Genomic DNA, 21496 nt, shown 5'->3' on the forward strand with positions numbered 1-21496 from the left:
ACTCACCATAAATTACTACATTTTGACATTATAATAAAGATAAGACATAAAAACCCCAGATGACTGTGTCCCATCCAGTGTGCCATTTTTAATGTTTTTGGTTGGGTTTTTTTTCATGTGAATTACTGCATTTTCTAGCTTAAGTATTCAAACATACAATAGATGCATCAATATGGCTTTTACTATCTATTTTGGGGATTCTGGAGCAGAAGCTGCCTAAACAGTTATCAAACTGATCTTGAAAGATATGTACTTTTAGAATCTCAACCAAAGGTCAGCGTTTTTCTCAATACAGCCCCCTACACCGTTCACACTGCCTCAGACTTACCTTCTGCCTTCTAGGTTTATTTGGGGGTTGTTCTCACCAAAAACCAGTAGGCAATTAGAGCTGGGATACAGCCTGCCTTCTGGTGATGTACAAAACAGGGAAGAAGTCAAGAGAAAAGTAAAAATTGAAAGATGAAAGGCAAGAAAAATGCGAAGGGTCATGCAACACAAAAAGTGTGCTGTTTACTGGTTTATAGAACAGGAAGAACTTCGATATTATACCTGTTATTCAAGTAGTTACATGAATCAGCCAGACAGAAGACATGGGAAAAGGTGACAGCCTCAGAATTACAGGCCAGGAAACATACATTCATTTAGACAATCCTTCATTAATTTATTTTCATTAGATCATCTCTGAAATTGCTTGGTTAGATCCTCTCTTGTAGGGTACAGTTTCTTCCACCAGAACTCAGGCAGAGCTTGACAGACTTTTTGAGAACACATTCCTGTTTCAGAATTTTCAAAGTGGTTCAAAATTTTACTTCAAAGTTTACTTTAACTTAATTAGTTTACTTTTTCTCCCAGTGCAGCTCTTCAGTCATGGCTTCCAGGCTCTCTGATGTCACCTTAAATAGAGCTGACATTCAGTCCCTCTTCCACAGGTCTCCATAAGACCTCACAAAGGAGGTTACTGTTTGCTTGTCAGTGAGTAGAAGTTCATAACCATTTAAACAAACTTGGTTTTATTTAACATTTCCTTAATTTTTTATCTTAAGCCTTTGTTCAGCTGTAACAGTGCTGAGTTGTACATATGGATTACATGATGCTTCCCGTCCTCTGTTATTGCAAAATCAACTACAGTAAGAATTTTGCTTATGGCAGAAGAATTAATGAATTATTCTATCCTTATACCCTTTGCAGCAGGGCAAAAAACCACTGCTGGTACAGGCCAATTCTTAATGGCTGCCAGTGCCCCAAATCTGTCTTGCAGGCATGGGGCTCAAGTGGCTTTTACACAGTATCTGTTGCAGATACACAATAGGTTTTAGAATAAATTGCCCTTACGGTACGTCACATCTACAACCCCTGGTAAATGGCCACAGAACAGAGTCCTTCTTGCATACAGAACAGTGCTAACAAGACTGTGGTTAGATCAACAGTCCCTCAGTACATCACATTGTGTGTTTATCAAGAAGAGTATCATGTAGATCACTTTCTTCACTGGTAACAAGACAAAAAATAAAAAGAACATACTTCTTGTGCACAACACAGCTTAAAGAATTTACTCCCAAAAGATCACATTAAATTTAAAATACTTACGAAAACTCAGAAGTCAACATGAATAGCAGGAATGCAGTGTACAAAATGAGATTTTTTCCTTTTTAAAACAAAGTCATTTCAGATCACAAAGCCAAAATACAAAAGTAAAAACAAAACAAAAAACCCCTCCACAATGTATCCCTGAGAAATGCTTAGCATGCACCCATCTGCTCTACGATGCTTATGTGTTTTTGATCATAAGTATTATCCAAGTGAAATCTCATGAAGAGCCCTAACCATTCTAGATAACAGTAAAACCTCATTCTAACAAATTGTAAGCATTATTTTATTACACACAATTTGTCCTATGAGAAGGGTGGCAAATTCAAGCAACAATGATCATCCATTTAGAGTCAGATGAAATGTGGCAGCTATTTCTTTAAAAGCTTCCTCAAAGGGTAAACTACTCCAATCTACTGAATTAGAATGGTAGACAGTGCTCAGAGACTTTATATGTCTCCTGAAATGCAATTCAAAATAACCGTGGATGCCAAAAATTCAACATGCCACCTTTCTCTTTGCTAATCATTCTGTCATTTATTCCTTCCTTGTGAAAATTGTCAACATTCTCTTGCAAATTCTCTACAAAGGTAAAAGAAATTGTTCCAGATGACATGGATTAGCTGGAACATACCACCAACAAAGCAGAGATTAAGATAAGAGTTATCTGCTATTTAGAACATTTTGCATTAAAACAGCTGAAAAGAAGTGAATTTCATTACAGACTTTGTTTCTTGAAGTCAATGGACTTACAAAGCAAAACACAATGCCCCACACATTTAATTTCCTCACATTTGGAAATAAGCTGATTAAATGTACTCAACAGATGATGCCAAATTTGTCAGAGCTTAGTTTCCTAGCAACAGGTATGGTACAGTATTAGTTTATGGACTAATGACAGGCACTAATAGATTAATGGCTTGAAGCTATGTACTATCTTAAAATCTGGTTTAACGGTTCAGAAATCGTTTCTATAAAATACTATTCAAGAGCAAAACAAACTGTGTAGGAGGCAAAAGTACACAAAGACCTTCAGGCACCCGAAGATGTGGCAGTTGGACTTGATGTTCCCTTACAACCAAAATACTCTATTCACTCACATCCCTTCTTGTCTCTGATACTGGTTAACATACAGTTATTTCATACAAGAAAATGCTTAGTATTTTATTGCAATGATCACACACATGGAAGTGATTGGTATAAACACTAAGAGCACCAAAAAGAAAAGTTGGGTCAAAAACAAGTAATAACGTATACTGTAATAGCAACTGGATTTGTGTAATAAGCTTCTGGAAGCACTGGAAAGATTTTACTTTTGTATTTAAATAAGGTAATTTTCACTTCATTGCTCACAGCAATTGAATATTTACTTTTCACCAAACTTGGCCCTTAGCATACTATTTCTTCCAGCAGTGAGTAAAAAGCTATTACAAATGGATGGTTTATTTCCTAACAACTTCCTCTGTCCATCAAGCACAGCAATTAATTTGTAATCCAGCTGGGAGATACAAAATTGCAAAATAGAATATTGATTTGCATTTGTATCCATTTAATAGAGAGACCTAGTATAATCCATGTGTTTAAGTGTGAGACTGTTAGACACATAAAGATCATCCCCATTTTTAAGCAGCATTCTTGTCATAGCAAGGTATTTCACAGTTCTAGTGCAAATAAATAACTTTTAAAATTATTGGTGTAAGCCTCATAGATTGCAGATCTTTTTTTTTCTAGTACTGCAGCTTAGAAGCATCTAATTCTGTAAGCAAAAGAAAGCTTACACGTATTTGTCAAATCTGACAAATATCAGTTTTGTAAGTTCCCTTAATGCAAACACTAGCAGAAGATACCCAGAGGGGAAAAAAAATAAATAAAAAATTGAATGCAGCTCAGAAAAGCTCAGACATTTATTTTGTCAGCCAGAATCTCTCAAGTTTCTGCCCTCATTAATGATGTGTTAAATTGCAGCAGCAGCACCTTGGCATGTGAAAGGTTTGTTGACTTCTCCACTGACTAAAGCAACACAATGCTCCACATGAAGAAATGTGCCCAGCCAACTTTCAGGTTCCAGCCTAGTCCAGGCATCCTCAATTTTCTCTAGTTTGCAGCACAGACTTCCCTGATAAACACTTGACCTTGCCTCTACTGTGCTATAAAACCTAGTAGGGTAGATTTAGATTAGGTATTGGAAAAAGTTTCTTCACTATGATGGTGGTAAGGCCCTGGCACAGGTTGCCCAGGGAAGCTGTGGCTGCCCCATCCCTGGCAGTGTTCAAGGCCAGGTTGGACAGAGCTTGGAGCAGCCTGGTCTAGTGGAAGGTGTCCCTGCCCACGGCAGGGCTTTGGAACTGGATGAGCTTTGAGGTCCCCTCCAATCCAAACCATTCTGGGATTCTGTGATTGAAACTGTTCTAGGAGACAATAAAGCTTGCAGGATTCTGTAAACACAATGGAAATGACATCCACATACCACTGTAATAACTTTTGGTTCATGCTGAAGAAAGAGTCAAGTTTAATTTACTCCAAATATTTGAGTGAAAGTTAACAAAATTTATGGGCACCACTTCACAGAAATAACCTAACAAATACACAAATGAGGCATTCATAGGATTCAGAAGCTGTCTCAGCACCAAAAGACAGATTATTACTGATTCAAATTAAGCTGTATCATGTTTCAGTATAGCTCCAACTAAACTACTATTGTGACTTTCTTACCTGCCTTCATGCATACCACTTCTTCCTTAAAGTTCATGTTGAACATGTTAATACATTATTGCACAGTGAATTCGTTCATAAGCATAAAACTACATACAGTATAAAACTGCAACAGGCACTGTAACTATAGCAAATGGTAATTTTTTAAACATCTAAAACTAACTTTTGTATTGATCAAATTATATTTAAGGAAGAAAATCTTAGGAAGGACTGTAAGCTTCACACAAGGTAACAATTCATAGCATTATAAATACCAATAATTGTAGTTAAAAAATGATCTTCTATCCAGGGAAGCCAGACTTCCTACCTTTACTACAGGGTGTCCTCCAGTAGACGCTTTTACTGCTCCTCTGCTTCCTTCTGTTTCATAGTGAGCTCTGTGATGAGTTTTAGGCTGGACTTCTATTTTCAGTTCACACTGCCCGTAATGACTTGGTAAAGGCCAGTCAAGAGGTGGCAATGAAGATGTGCTGCAATCAAGATGAGCACACTATGATGAAATGAACTATGTTGTCTGGCCACAGTACAAACAAAGTAACTTCACCGTAAAATACAGGCAATGATGGCACTTTCCTAACAAATGATGACCAAATAAGAATACCTATTAGCCTAAAACTGTTACTTGAAAATTCAGAAATTTTGCTGGTGCACTGAAATCTTCAATTAAGTACTTCCTTTGCAGATGACAGGGTGGAATTTCTTCCTATCCAGTTAAAAGAATGGTACCATATGACCCCCTGCTCCATGTTACCAGTGCTATTCTATAATGGCTATAACGGCTTTATACTAATTTTTTTATCCCCATATAATTTTTTATATCAGCAAGCAAGTTCAAACGTTATTTAGAGAGAATAGTCTAAAATCAGTCTGCAAGTCATGGAGTTTTAATTCTCTGCATTATGATCTTCCAGCTTGTTGGGTTTTGTTTGTCTAAGACTGGTAAATGCTGCAATTTGTTAACTATCATTAAAATTAACTCTATATGATGATTGAAAATTTTAAAGCTAGTAGTCCTACCTAAGCATGAAGACTTACTGCAACAAAAAACAAAGCCCCTACAGTACATTGCTTAGCTTATTCATGGATTCTATATACCCTTACACACAGAAGCAGGGTCACTCCAGGGAAGAAGGAGAACAAAACGGAGTAATGGAAGAATCTCAAAGGGAAATAAGCTACACTGTATCACCAGTGTTTTCATACCTACCCTTTTACCTGTATAGATTTATAGACTTTTGATTCTAGTAAGATGAACAGTCAGATTCAAGTCAGCAATTACCCAGTAGAGCAAATGAATTTATGAACATTTAAAAGTGAATGTTTATTTTTTCATTATGTACTGAACAAGAACATCCACAGTAATAATAAGCTTTTATTAAAATAGTTTTCTACTACCTTAGTCTGAGCCATGGGGAAAGCAAATGAGGTTTTAAAGAGATGGACAAATACAGTCATCTGAGAAAGCTCATATCATAGAATAAATCATAGAATAGTTAGGGTTGGAAAGGACCTTAAGATCATCAGTTCCAACCCCCCTGCCATGGGCAGGGACACCCCACACTAAACCACGTCACCCAAGGCTCTGTCCAAACTGGCCTTGAACACTGCCAGGGATGGAGCATTCACAACTTCCCTGAGCAACCCATTCCAGTACCTCACCATTTGCACAGTAAAACAATCCCTCCTTATATCCAATCTAAACTTCCCCTGTTTCAAGTTTTAACCCATTACCCCTTGTCCTGTCACCACAGTCCCTAATGAAGAATCACTCCCCAGCACCCCTGTAGTCCCCCTTCAAATACTGAAAGGCAGCTATGAGGTCTCCACGCAGCCTTCTCTTCTCCAGGCTGAACAGCCCCAACTTTCTCACCTTTCCTTCATACAGGAGGTGTTCCAGTCCCCTGATCATCCTCGTGGCCTCCTCTGGACTTGTTCTAACAGTCCCATGTCCTTTTTATGTTGAGGACACCAGAACTGCACACAACACTCCAGGCGAGGTCTCTCAAGAGCAGAGCAGAGGGGCAGGATCACCTCCTTTGACCTGCTGGTCACGCTCCTTTTGATGGAGCCCAGGATATGGTTGGCTTTCTGGACTGTGAGTGCACACTGAAGCTGGCTCATGTTCATTTTCTCATTGACTAACACCCCCAAGTCCTTCTCCACAGGGCTGCTCTGAATCTCTTCTCTGCCAAGCCTGTAGCTGTGCCTGGGATTGCTCCAAATTTCTTTCCACTTCAAAGTAAGTCAGGAAAAACACCCACCACCAAACCCTGCAGATTTCCACAAACATAAATAACAACAAGTCCAGGAAAGATAAATTATGCCTTCTGGAGAATTTAGCCAAGACCTATAAAACATGTCTACAGTCAAGAAAAAAATGTTTTTTTTTTTCTGAATAAAAAAGAAAAGAAAGCTCTGCCTTTAGCAAGTATCTGGATTGATCTGGGCTCAGCCTGCAGTACCATACATTTACCTTTTATTACAAAAATCAGTCACTGAGCATGCAATTGAGAGAGAATAGTAGCACCACTTGCTGGCCTCCACCTACAGATCAACCTCCAAGCTTGTTGACCTCCTGCTTCACGGTGTACCTATTCTGTGCACTTCAGGAGAGAGCTAACATTGTAATAGAAGCCTTCTCTCCTGAAGCATCTTTCTTAGAGCAACTGGAAAACAGGAGTATTTCCCTTTCTTCTAATGAAAGGAAGAGATGTGAACAGTAAATCATCTCCACAAGTGGACAGCAAGGACTCTTCTTCCCTCAGGTAGGGAAGGACCACTGATGACTGGTCCTTCCACAGCAAGAGTATCACTGTGTAGGAGAGGACTGGTAATGTCAGCAGCAAGAGAGGAAACCAGCAGGAACGCAGTGTAAGCCCAGTCCTTCCAGATACTTACCACAGGGCAAGACATACTGCCTAAATGCTACTATTGGCTATCAACTAGACCTTTCCATTCACTTTTATAGCTACTGAAGGAGAAAGACTCAAAGACTCTTCAGTCTAAAAAAAGGAAAGAAAATGTCAGGATCAGAAGATACTAAAAAGAATTTTAAAAAGAAATGCAGCATACGAGAAATTCTTTTTTAGTATTCCTGGAAAGTACTCCATATAACCAAATATTCTATATCAAAATAGTTTGTATACACAGTGAACACAGAAAGAGAACTTTGTGTACCATGCACACCATAGACTACATACAAATTACTGGGAGGTATTACTGAAAGTTTATTATTAAACTCAATCAAATAAAAAGGTATTTGTTGCTTGTGACCACTCTCCATACAGCCACTCAACGTGGTTTACCTCTTCTGCAATTAGCTAATAAAAACGTGGCACAGACTTTCATTATCTCCTGAAAAAATATTTGGAATACTAGAACAAACACAGAGACAGGAAAATAACTGAGTCTCAAGATTTTGTCGTTTTTTTGAAAACAAATAGAAAATATTATCACCAGAACACAGTGCATACACAGATGCCTAAAACATCACAAAATTGGAAAGATTTCAAAACACAATTCTCCAAATAAATTATACAGCCTTTGGGGCTGTGTTGCATCAAACTCATGTTTTCTAGATGTAGCTGCTTCCCTTTGGAGTTTGATGTTGAATATCCAAACTGTTGTGTCTCTCTGAATATTTCTGCTGCTCTCTTCATCACCCTCAACTTCTCAGCAGCCATGGAATATTAAAAAATTTTAGAGTACACTGACATGAACCCTTCTGCCCTGTGAGGATTCCAGTTTAATCTCTTTCTGCTTCCACATCACCCTTCCACTTCTTTAACAAATGCTGTAGAGATACACATCGAACTGGATCAGTGATCTATCTTATTTTGAAAGGTAAATTTTTGAATTCTATTAATTCATCACAGCCCCAGCTGTCTTCTTCAAATGGAACCAATGGAAGGGGGACAGGGTGGAAACTTCCTAGCCAGCACTGTCACCTTCTGAAAGTCACATGAACCTGCAAGCTTGGACACTACATTTAAAAAAAAAATAAAAAAAATAGCAGAATAAAGTCTACAAACTCTTGTTTTTTTTTTTTAATTCTATGCAGAAATCAATACAAAACATGAAAAATCATGTCAGTGTTTGGGGTGCAAGAGGTAACAAGTATGAATATATTTTCAGCACTTTTCAGTATGAAGCAACATTATTTTTGTACCAGATACTGAATATGGGTAAATAAGTCTGAAGCTGCTAGCTTTACTACATTTATGGGTCTGTTCTCAAGAAAGTACTGTTCAGTCTGCTCTATTAGGTGAGGATCAGCAGTAAAACTGCCATATGTTTGACTCACCACAGCTATTTTATTGGTTGCAAACTGTGCATTGTACTCCAACGAGCTCTAATAGTTTAGAACTTACCTAAGGTCAAAGTTTAGTACTGCATTACTCTTAAAATAACTGGAATATGTTTAAGAATAAGATGCTCAGCTGCTTCAGAAATGAGCAAGAATTTGGTGTTGCAAAAAGGTTAAAGGTTTCTGTCTCCCCCAGCTTACACACAACACAGTAGCATTATTGATAAAAAACATTTAACTTTGCATTCAGAAGCCAGAATCCAGATCAGCTGCTGACTGTGGGGCTTTTTTCGAAAGATTAGAAGAAATAAGAATGCCTGTTATTTAAACCCCCTAATTTTTCAGACTTGATAGTGAAGGAGCACATTTGTAGACACTTCTACATTTCATTGCAAAATTCTACCCAGTTCATCATCAAATTACTGTTACAATAGCTTATGACTTAGTTTTTCACAGAAGTTTCTCTAATTTTTTGTTTTCTTTAAATGAGTAGAAATCTGGTTAACAATGCACTAACCTACTAGTAAAGCATCAAATCATGTCAGGATAAAGAAATAATGAGTGACAGTCATTCCAAAACTTTAATTAAATCAAATCTGCATGCTGTTGAAACAGCACCAATCTATAAATGTACAAGTATTTTACCAGTAATACAAAAGAAGTTTTATAATGTAATTAATGCAAGCCTTCAAAAGCTCATACTCCTATCACAACAACATTGAAGGCTTTAGAGAGCAACAGCTATTAAAGGGCATTTAGAGATGGAACCCTTCAGCAGAAGCCACTGCATTTAAAATTATCACTTCAACGATAATTTTATCAATATTAATTTAACAGGTACTTTCTTCCTCTGCAACCATTAACTCTAAAACAACATAAGGACAGCCAAATGTGTAGGCTTCAGTATTCAGACCTGTAATAGTCAAGGCCCACCTCATGGGCTGAATGACGATGATTTCTCTCATGCTGGAAGAAACAAACCCCAGAAACAAGACTGTTTGTTTGCATTTGACCATGGCTCCACAGCAGTATATATGGGACATAAAGAAAAATCAAAAATCAAAGCCTATGAGAGCCATTAAGAATTACTCAGCTCCAAACTTAAAATGGTTATCTTTCATTTGCAGCACTCTTCCCGAGTAACTCATGGGACAAATAGCTGGGGCTCTGTGCAGACAAACTGCTAACACTGATACCTCAGCTGAAGCACATACGCTATTAGCTCAGTAAGTCTAATGCTCTCCTGGACTCTTTGCTTAAACACAGGTAGAATTAATTTAGACACTCTGTGGCCACAGAACATATTCCTGCCTCTCTGTAGTCACTAACACTAGTTCTTATTTCTTTTTCTGGTTGAGATGCACTTCTACAGTGATTCTTTTATTATTTCTTAACTTCAACAAAAGTAACTTTTTTCACTTACAGCTCCACCCAACACAGAAAGGAAAAGGGGAAAATATCACCAACCGCACAATGGACATGCCACATCTTTTCACAACTTTTTGTAGAGATTAACAGCATATTCTGTGATAAGTCAATGAGGCAACACAGCAAACCCCCAAGATTCTCAAACTGTAAGTATGATTCAATACTATTCAAGAAACATGTAGAGCCAAAACACTGCTGTGGATTCTCTTTGTTATCTAGAACAAAGCAAATTTTTCCCTGGTGGATTAATTTTGGAGTCAAGAATTTTAGGTCATTCCAGTTGCCACAGTGGCTTATTAATAGGATTTTTAAACCGTGTTTACTTTCAAAACATCACTGTTCTGCTGCTAGCAGACCCACAGTTAACTGTACTTTCAGAGTACTGATAGAATACACTGCCAAGTAAAAATCTATATTCTCTCATTTCAGAACAAAGCAGAGGCGAATCACATGTACAGCTCAAAGGTGCCATATTAAACACTGCCTGAATTTCTCTGGATTCATTAATGGAATGTAAACATTACAGCAGTAGCCTAGCTTACTAAAAATCTAAGAGGGTCAAAAGTTCTCTTGTTGTCTCACTTAAGTGGTTCTTTATCTTCAAAGTCAGTGATTTGCAAATATTTTCACTTTAAAGTGAAAATACTTTGCTAAGGTAGCATAGCTGGTGTTACTTCTATTCATCAAAATAAGTACTTAGCAGACTAAGCTTGCCTACAGACCACTCACATTGAAAGATTAAGTCTTCTTAAAATTAAGACCAAAATCCTGTTATATTAAAAATAGAACCTAATTCTGTGCCTATTCCCCAAGTTCCAAGAGAATTCAGACAAGAGAAGCAACTTTTCCAAGTATTTGACCATCAGTCTTATCTAAGCTACTTTTTTTTTTTCTGTCAGAGTAAGCAACATTGTCAGCAATCATAGTTTCTAGTGGTAACTGCCAGATAATTGCAGGTAACATACTCTCAAATTGCATTAAGTACCCATCACTTAAATCCATCCAGAAATTCCTGGGCTGTGGATACATCTATCAAAGCCTGTTTGTTCATCACCAGTGGAACAAAGAAACTACTTAATATTCTATCACTTCTCAGTGCTCTAGATTAAATTTGTGACACAGCAGTCTGAGGACAAACATCAGTTAATACAATAGTTTTTAAATCAATGTGTGTCTAAGAATTCCACGAGGAAAGACACAGTAAAAGAAACTGGGTTTTATTTCAAGATCTTTTGGCATTACTGAATATTCCCTGATTATCTACCAGACACATAAACACCATCTGTTCCCTTCAGGGGTTAAAGAAAGAAAGAAAGAAAAAAATGAACAACAACTTCAATTTACTAGCCTGCGAAGTGCCTATTAGCTTCAAACAGAAATTAGATCCTCACTATCTGTTTTAAAGAACCTGAAACTTATTGTTTCACTAGCCATTCATATTTAAGTTTAAAGCAAAAGAAAACCAACAAGCCTAAAAGCAAAAATAACAGATCCCATAATTTCCAACAGCATCATTATTGCCTGCTCTCCTACCAAAATGCCCCATGTTACCTGTATCAGTGCTGGCCAGGTCTGTGATGGCTGTTAACTACAGAGCACCCCAACCATGGCTGTTAACACAATAAATGTTTCTCATCTCTCATGAATTGTGCTTTTAGTCACAAGTCCTCAACAAAGGAATTATATTATAGTGATCACTGAGTACAGGTTTCTGGGTCATCCCTATATTCTTTTTATTCTCCTTGATGAAGTCTGTAAAACAGATTTTCTTGCAGAAGTTTTATAACTTGTAACTGAGAACATTAACTTCTGTAAAATAAATCTGTACATAACTTCAAAATATTATTTGCTACTCATCTTCCTCATATGGCAGCTTTGTACTTAAGGAGGCTGGCTAGAATCTGTATATGAAAATTTAAATAAAAGATAACAGTCTTGAAGAGCTTCCCAATATTACATGGGACCATAAATATTTATGAAATAGCCTCTAAACAGAAATTTCACAAAATTCCAAAGCCTTAAGGTCACACCTAAGATAATTCACACAAGCATACTAGCCCCATTCAGTTGGTGCCTATGTGTGAGCCAAAAGATCAAATTTAGATATTTGAATATGAACAAACTCTAGGAAGAAGCACTTTCTCTAGTATTATTCTACACTATTTACAACATATACTGACATAGGCTATCTAAATAAGAAAGTGAACTTCAGCATGTTTCCCTTCCAACAGCCGATACAGACTTTGGGAAAAGAGGGAAAGAAAAAGAGAATCCAATTAATAAAAGAATCTGAAATAACCATATATGAAAGCCCAGAAATATGTCTCCAGAGATTTAGTGTGAAACAATGGAAACAATTTTTTTTTCTGTAAAACTCAAGCTTTAATAGTAGATGTGTAAGAAAACATTATAAAATCAGCATCTTTATGAAATCTTGCGGTAATAAGCAAATGAGGAGATCACATCTACTAACACTACATCAAGATACTCCAAAGAAATGGATTTTCCAGGTGGAGGAGAGGCAAACAAGATGCAGAGATAAAGCCATTTCTCATTCATGATCCTGGGGGGAGACTGGGGGTGGAAGAAAGGGGTACCTTAAATAACAGTAACAAGAGTAACTATATAATAAATAAAATTATCAAATAAATTCATTGCTAAATACTCTGTAAAATGACCAATTTAATCTGCCACTGAAGGAGTGCTCATCTGACGAGGTATTTGATTAATCGACAGACACCCTCACTATTCCTAGATACAGGAGACACTATCTAGTTCCTTTTTCCCCATTTGAAAGAAATTGTTGCAGCACTGGTTCTGTCCATCCTCACTTATCTAGACTTACCTTTGACAAGGAAGCAGAAAAGTGACTCAGGGCACATAATACACACACATGTCATACAATTCATGCTGTCATATTATGGGTTTCTGTGACTAATTAACAATGTGTCACCTAACAAAATTGGATGGCTCAGAAGCATGTTCCACCTTTTTAAGTATTGCACACATACTGAAAACAGAAGAAAGCATGAAAACATGGTCAGGACTTGACAGCTAAACTAGATTACAGATTCACAAAATTTCAGATAGCATTAAAGGAAGAAGGTGCTATCTGCACACTTCACACTGTGTCACATGGGAAGCAAGTTACTCCCACTTCTACCGGGGTCAGATTATTGCTGCTAAATGTGCACACTGCTTGATCAATACTCCAGTTTACTCCATGCACTACTTTGTGCTTGGCAATACAATCAAGACATTTAAAAAGTGTATTAACTTGAGTATAATGTTGTAATTTATATATCAATTAATATGCTACTATATAAAATATGTAATAAATATATAAATTACAATTAATATCTATGACAACAGAAGTGCTCACTTTCGGTCACTGCCACAAATTAAGAAACAGTGGATCTCCTTGCATTTCATTTTTCTTCACAAAACATAAGAGTCAACTTAGCTCCTTTACTTTATAAGTATCCAAGTTATAAAATATTATATGGCAGAATTAAATGTTTTAACATACTGAAGATGCATACCCGCACAGCACCTGTGGAACAGGCTCCAACTGCTAAGTAATTCAACATTTAACCGAGGATACAGCTGCCAGTGTAGCCATTTCCACTAATTCAATAGTCAGACTACATTTTTGGCAGCAAATGTATATAGCTTAATAGTTCTATTTAGTTTACTTGCAAATAGGTAAAATCTTCATTGCCTTCTGCCTGTTTGCCCATTTTACATTTAGAGAAGTTCTTCAGTGACAACTTCTAAATAAATCGTGACATTTAAAAAATATTTTTATTTCTTAAAGACAACGGTCAAAATTATTTTTATTCAGTTTGAGCTCAGTTCTCTCCACTACAGGAGGAAGCAGGTTTAACTGAGTATCTATTTTTGTAACTATTTTGGTCATCCCACAGAAGAACCATAGACCCACACCCCATCTTGATACATGCCTATATGCTTGTGTGCTTTTACTCTAAGTGCTGCCCACCTTTAACAAACCATGTCTGCTGACAAAAATGCCAAATTCAAACTGCTGAGTATCTTACATAATTATAATACAATTCAAAGCCACACAATCAAGAAAAAAGTTACTGTTGTTTTAGTTAGAATGAAAAGATTCTAGCAACAGACTGAACACCTTTTATTATTTATTATCTGTATGCTTTAGAAGCTTAGAAAGTATTGGTTTATATCTCACCCATATATGTGCATAACTTCCTTCTCATACTCAACAGTAAAAGTTGCAGCTGAATTTTTTGTGCTATTCTTCTGCCTGAAGCATGGTTGGAAAGGGTCAGCTGTAGCAATCTTTACAAGATAACTGAGTGCTTCTATATTCCACAGGATGGACACTCCTGAGAATATTCATGTACCCAACTGAGAATGGGGACAGGTATTCTAAAACATTTTTTGGAACAGGCCTGTTTATTTGGAAATAATATAGCCAGATGTTAAAATTATGCAAAAATGATATATGAATTTGGGAAAAGCCACTAGAAAGGGAAATTACTAAAACCCAGCATATTGCCACAAAAGCCAGCATCCTCTTTTCAACACGTTGTGCTTTTGAGGGAGGTCTCTTGAAAAGATACCTTTTCACTAAGTTTGCCTTACCAGGCAGTAGTTAATTCCAGTTCTTCTGCTAAGAATTTAAAACTCTGAGAGCAGGGAAAATAAACAAACAAACAAAACAACCCAACCTCCTATAGGACATCTTTGTAGCCTGGTCAGAAACTGCTCCTTATTTTGCTTCATTTACTTTGGGAGAGGAGGTCATAGAGGGGAGGAAAATTTCAAAGACTTTAATATTTTCTAAGCCATGCTTTCTAAAATTAGAAATAGTGTGAAAAAAAGCGCTTTGCAAAGGTGACTTTGCAATGAGAACACTACTATGTCACTGACTTTCAGTGTTTAATCTTTGCCTTTTTCAAATTAAGGCGTGTATGTGAAGAATCCTACCCTATTCCCTGCCCCCCACTTTGAGAAAGAGGAATTGCTTCACCCACTACATCCTTGAAGAGCAAATCTTAAGCCCTGCCTGTGGACAGAATGTTACAACTTTATTCAAAGTTATTTAATAATCAGTACAGAACAGCATGGAAGCACTGACATTTAAACCTATAATACAGCTTTTATACAGATAATTGTGCTTTACTGATATTAACTGAATGTACCTTTCTTACAAAATGTCCACACAAAATACGCCCACAGCTTCCACTACCTCCCTACCTGTTATTTTTAAAGCCCAGTAGAGCAAGGAAAAGGTTCAGGAATCAAATGGATAACCTGAATGAATAATCATAGTATCTGTCCATTCAGCAGCAATGAGTTTAAGGAGTTTTCATGTCTAGTCCACCCACTGCTATATGACTGGAAAGATCACAGACCTGCTCTACCTAAGAGGTAACAGAATGCAAAATAAGGCAATTTTTTTCCCCAAAGTGAACTAGTTCCCTCTTCTGAGCCTCCAGAAATCCTCCTGTAGACAGGACTACAACAGGAAAAGAGCTAGTTAACTCAGCACCACAATGGTGAAAATACCCTTGGAACTACAGCCCAGCAATCAGTTCTTTCTGGATGATATTCTGCATGGCATGCAACTTTTTTTTTCTCTATTCTATTTCTAGAATTCTAACGGCCCAAAGAAGAAAGTAAAAACAAAAGCAAATAAACTTCACAATTTTTCTGTGGTTTCAGTTTTACAAATTCATGTACGTCACATTTCTTTAGCTATATTAAAATGTTAACTGCTCAGACAGAACAGCAAAGTGCACAATATCTGTAGACCTTTGATTCAGCTGGGCTCTATGCACATATGCAAATAAACTAACTTTAAGTAAAACTAATCTGATGTTACAATGCATTTATTGTATTCTTACAAGAAGAAAAAGATCAACCTGTTTTTTCCTGATTATATCATCTACCTGGCTAGAATAAGTTTTCTTTAAGAAGTCTTGATGCATTCCTGAAATACAAGCACATTTAGATGTCTATTTAAGATTCACAGGAGGGGACAAATGGGAGGAAAGGACTTCCTAATCACTTACCGAAATATAGGAGTATGACCAGGCTTTGGTTTGTTCCAAGTAAAGTGCGAAGGAACAGAAAGAAATTGGTCTCCAGGCAAATCTTTTTTCAAGGTGTGCTGAGATCCAGAGCAGTCATCTACTGCAGTTTCAAGGGATGACAATAAGTTACCCTGTTCTTCAGGACAGATATCTATTTTTCCAGATAAAGTAGCAGTCTGATCCTCTGAGGTCTTTCTTGTTTTTAGAGGAATATCAGTCTCTGTACAACACTGAAATGGTGAAAGGCCAGAATTAAGGCCTTGTACATTATGGATGGAAGTGTTTAGCCAAGTGTCTTCTGTTATGCTTCCTCTGGGAGAATGGCCAGGTGATGGAGTTGGAGAATGGTGAGGAGAGAGAGAACCAGCATAGCATATCTCAGCACTGGAGTGTCGTCGCTTCCCACAGGGGGATGTAGGTCTTGATGAGGGCCTTGATGTTGGTCTAGGACTTAGCCAATTTTCATCTGTAATACTAGTTCTAGGAGAATGACAGGGAGACTGTCTAGGTGACAAAGCATGCCCAAATCCATAAGGCTGCTGCCAGGATTCATCACTGGGGCCTCTTGGAGAACCACCAGGGGATGCCAAGGGAGATCCCAGGGTAAATCGAGCAGCTGCTTCATTTAGCTCTGAGTCTACATCATCATAAACGTGGGAAATGGATTCACAAGAGGAAGCATCTGAAAACCAACTTCTGGATGAAATGCTGCTGGCAGGGCTTGGACTAAGGGATGATTCCCTGTATGATGGCTCAAGAGGAAGATAGAGATGGTCCCGTGAAGGCCTTTCCATATATTCATTTTCTGTGCCATTTGTGTGCAATTCATCTTCATTGGCTTCAATCCCTTGATGACAGTTAGGTGAAATAGATGTAATTTGAATACTAGGGCACTCAAATGGTTTGGGTCCACCTAGTGGACTATATTTGGATTCTGGTACCTCACAAGTTCCATCATAGTTCTTATGACTCTGAAGTCTTGTAGGTGGTGAGAGAGGAGTAGAGTGAGACTGCAATCCATGGCGAGGAATACAAATTGGCTGATTTACAGAGGATGATGGTTGGTCTACATTAAAGATGTATATGGATGCACAGTCATCTGACTCAAGATCTAAAAAAAAAAATAAAAAAAAAAGGAAGAGAATCAGAATGTATATAACATTGGAAAAGTGTTATAAACAAAACCCTTTGTTTCCCAGGTATTGCCTGCTTTTAACATCCTGGACATTTCTCACCACACTAGCCACAAAAAAAATTAAGCTAGTTCTTCATTTTAAATTTTCCCCAGATATATTCACAACTAAATATGATTATAACATAGTTTTCTGTCATAAATCTTGTTTTCAACAAGATTCCAAAGCTTATACAAATCTTCAGTGGCTGAAAACATAATACACTCAGAAACTGGGTTTAAAATCTTGAAAATATCTAAGCTGGAACACTTAACTCAAACCTTCTATATCATAACTACGTTTCATTCATAAATAAACATTTTCAATCTTAATCTATTAAAAAATGGTATTTTGGACATGAACAAGAATATGACAGTTTCTGTAAGATCACTAAACAATACTTTAAAGCACTGGAATATAGCATACATAATATTTATCTCCTTTAACACCAGAAAGCATCTTACAGCGATTCAAACTTCAATGAAGACTACAAATATTCAACCAAGAGAGACCTAACAATATTAATAAAGATATTACAAAGAATCTTGCCCCAAAGATCTTTTTTCTATTGCTTAGAAACTCTCAAGTTCCAATCCCACAGAATACCTTCTCTCGAGTGCAGTTTCACAAAGTTTGAGCACAAGTTCAGGAAAGAAAAAAAAAAAAAAATGGCAAACCAAAATATTCACAGATCTCACTAACTTATCCAAATCATAGGAAATATTCCAAAGAAAAACAAGCAATTGAGAGGGAGTGCAAGTCCGGTTAATGTAAGCAGAAGCTTTGTCTCACAGAACCAAAGCAGATTTTCTTGCTCCACTTCTCAATACTGAGTTAACTGCTAGTATGAGACATATATTTGAAATAAGAGTAGAAAACACAGTCTTTATCTTACTTTGTAACCACTATGCTTCCATCCCTGTTTCTTTCCCCTTGTAAAATACAGCCTTCCCTCTGTAATTATAGAAAGTATGCAGAAGATCTCTGGTAGTTCACTAGTCTATCATCTCTTAGAAGATTAAATTAAGTGTTCTTGGCCCATCTCCATTAGACACTGAAACTAGCCTCAAAATCTGGTAACAAGATTGTCTCTACAACCCAAATAATTTGCCAAATTGCTTTGAGAACTTTTGACCTATCACTAGCATTTAACTTCATCATTAAAACTATACAGTTTCTCATGTTTTGCATGTGGGGCTTTTCTTTTTAAAGTGGGCTTTTTTTTTTTTTTAGCAGTAGGGGAATATTATGCAGAAGCATAAATGTTTTTGCAAACTAAAATACTCCTGTGTCAAATATGAAGATGAAAAATCATACAATTATTTTCTATAAATCCAGAATGGATGGCATTAATTGCATCTCCAGTATTACCTCTTTATTTTTCTTTTTAAAATGGTGTTTATCCTGAGTATCTGTAGAATATTTAAAATAAATCTAGTCTCTCTCACAATCAGATAAAATATCCAGACAGGAAGCCATGTATTTCAGGTCCTTCCATGATGAAAAAGTTAGTATGTTGATGAAGTTACTCTATTACCAGTTTCACTTCATAGCAATCAGCTTTAAATTAACTAAAACAGAAAAAAAAAGCAAAACAGCATCTCCTCAGATACAACAAGGGAGCATTTGCAAATGGAAGAAAATATATTGTTACCAAGGAATGACTATGTTCCTCAAATAAAAATCTGATATAGGTTCACGGGCAGTGAACAGCTCTATGAGTAATCTATCTATTAAAGGAGGCACAAAATTGCATTCAAGACTAGTTTTATAAGCATTGTGTAGTTTTATATATGTTGCATATAGTCATATTTAACAATTATCCTTACTATATGATTATATTATTAGGTCCTATGGTATGTTTTAAGAGCACAGAAAATCAATATAGGTTAATTTCTAAATATGCGTACACTAAAAAGATCAGGATACTTAGGAAGGACTCTTTTGTGTATTGTATACTGAACAATCAACACAAGCTCACTACACTGAACACTACCAAAACTGCATTTTCCTATCCTTTCACTAGGATAACAAACAGGTTTTAAAACCTTGCAAGTCTTTCTTTTAGACATTTCCTATCACAAAACATGAAATGCAGATAGTAGTTAGTTACAGGTTTTCCACATTATCAGTATTTGTGTGCAAGATCACAAACGTTTCCTCACTCATTATTAGTATTAGAAGTCGAAGGATGAAAAAGGTAACCCTAGTAACAGCAATTATCCAGATACTCAAAACTTAGAAATAAAATGGTTATGGCTACAAAAAAATTGAAATAATACTAAAAATCTGATAGGAAAACAACAGTTGGATGTCTTCAAGTCCTGTGCATAAAACCATTAACTATTATTAATGGATTTTGGAACAGTAGCAGCACATTGTGCTTAAACATACACCACTGCAAACAGTCCTACCTCTCTTGCAGCAATATTGAAGAGATCTTAAAATATTTAAGACAATTTGTCCATTTTCAATGTCCCCGGGATTTACAAAAAGCAGATGTACATTAAAAATTTAAGTTTCAGAGAGCTGAGGTGGAGAGATCAGACTAGCACAGAATTAACACCAGCTGGAAAGAGCTGGGGAAGAGGTGGAAAAGGCAGGAGAGCGCTCTTCTGACTCAGGCTTCTTTGGTCCTTCTCCATGACAAACAGTGTCAAATGAGTTTGGTACTGTGCTCTCCCATTACCTCTCCCCAGCAGCATACACGCACATACTCAAAAAACAGGAAGCTAGAGACCCAGGGTAAGAACTATGCATTTAACGAACACCAAATCCCGAAAGCATGCTTAAGACTGTGGAAATAATATATTTGGAAGTCTAAATCATGCAAACCATTTTTAGACACAATCAAACAGGTAGACTTATTTCAGTTTACACACACAAATCCTCCCCCTTACAGCCATGTGTTAAAATAACTTGTTAGTTGGTCATACAAAGGACAACACCAACTACTGTGACCTTTACAATTTGTGCCATTAACTCATGACCATTTACCAATCATTATCTTTGCCCTTTTAAAGACTGCAGAGAGAATCCAATCTGGAAGTGCCCTCTAAGTAATTTGAAGGAAGTAGTGAACATACAAAAATGAATATAAGCTAGGTGAAAGAAATGGAGAAAACCAAACCAAACCAAAATCTATACTAGCTGATAAACCCTTAAAAGGGAAAGGAGTGAGAATAGCTTAAAAAAAAATCCATCACAGGTCTTCAAGAAAGCAGAGAGTAAACAAATTCAGGCAAGTCTCACAATAGGCAAGGGCAAGGAGAAAAATAGTTATGGAGAAGCCCAAGGGAAAAGATGGAGTTATGGAACTCTGGTTACTGAGCAGAATGGCCATTACATCCAAACAATCCTATTGGGTGAGTGAAGGCAGTAAAGAAGTCTAGTTGGCCAACTCATGAGGCCTTCATTGACCATAAAACATAAGGGTTCAAGAAAATGAAACTAGGTCAGATTACTAAAGTAGAGCATAAAAACTACCACAAGCGCATGGGAGCAAGATGCTAGATAGAACAGACAAAGCAAAATACGAAGATCAAAGAAGCAGTACCATTCACATCAAAAGCCTGCCATGACCCTGAAAAGGCAGATGTGTTAAATGCTTTTTTTTTGTAGTAAAGGCAACTGAGTAAACTGCTTACAAGGTTAACAGCAATGCAGAGTCAAGAAAACTGGAATACGTAAAAGGTTAAAAAGTACTGAAAAATTTTGGGCCAGTAAGTTTAACTTCAGATTCAGAAGTAATATTAATAGTATACTCGTTCCAGGAAGCACTTGAAAGGAGACAGGGAAACAAAACAAGTCAATGTTTGCTAAGAACAAAACCATGTCAAACAAATTTTGTTTTACTATCAAAGGAAGTCTTCTGTATAGCTAGAAAGAAACCAAGCTTTGTTTTAACTTAGAACTCTTAACACTACCATGCACGGAGAAACCATTGGGTATTTCGAAATTTAGTAAAGCCTTCTTCCCCATCCTGCTGAGATCAGGTTTATTGCTTACGAGTCATGAACTTGACATAATTGTTCACATAATACCTATAAACCACATAAAGCTGCAGACCTCCAACCTTACGTGAGGCATTTGTGTCATCCATAATCCATGAGAACCAGGAAGTCTGTCATTTGAATGTGAATTTATTACAGTCAGGAAAGACTAGTTTACAGAAGCTCCCATTCAACATTAAAATAACACGGGTTCATCCC

At 36.9% G+C, this 21496-nt stretch overlaps 1 protein-coding gene across 3 annotated transcripts in view; it reads right to left on the bottom strand.

Moving 5' to 3' along the window:
- The window catches only part of NFATC3 (nuclear factor of activated T cells 3), a 75293-nt gene that overhangs the window by 41802 nt on the left and 11995 nt on the right, over positions 1-21496 (bottom strand). For all 3 annotated transcript variants that reach the window (XM_034072754.1, XM_034072753.1, XM_005152235.3), the window contains exons 2-3: positions 16093-17224; positions 4607-4769 (exon numbers count right to left, since the gene is read on the bottom strand). In XM_034072754.1, coding sequence (XP_033928645.1) covers positions 4607-4769; positions 16093-17224 — 1295 coding nt within the window. The remainder of the gene's footprint in view (positions 1-4606; positions 4770-16092; positions 17225-21496) is intronic.

This window comes from Melopsittacus undulatus, chromosome Z, assembly GCF_012275295.1.
Source record: "Melopsittacus undulatus isolate bMelUnd1 chromosome Z, bMelUnd1.mat.Z, whole genome shotgun sequence".
NCBI lineage: Eukaryota > Metazoa > Chordata > Aves > Psittaciformes > Psittaculidae > Melopsittacus > Melopsittacus undulatus.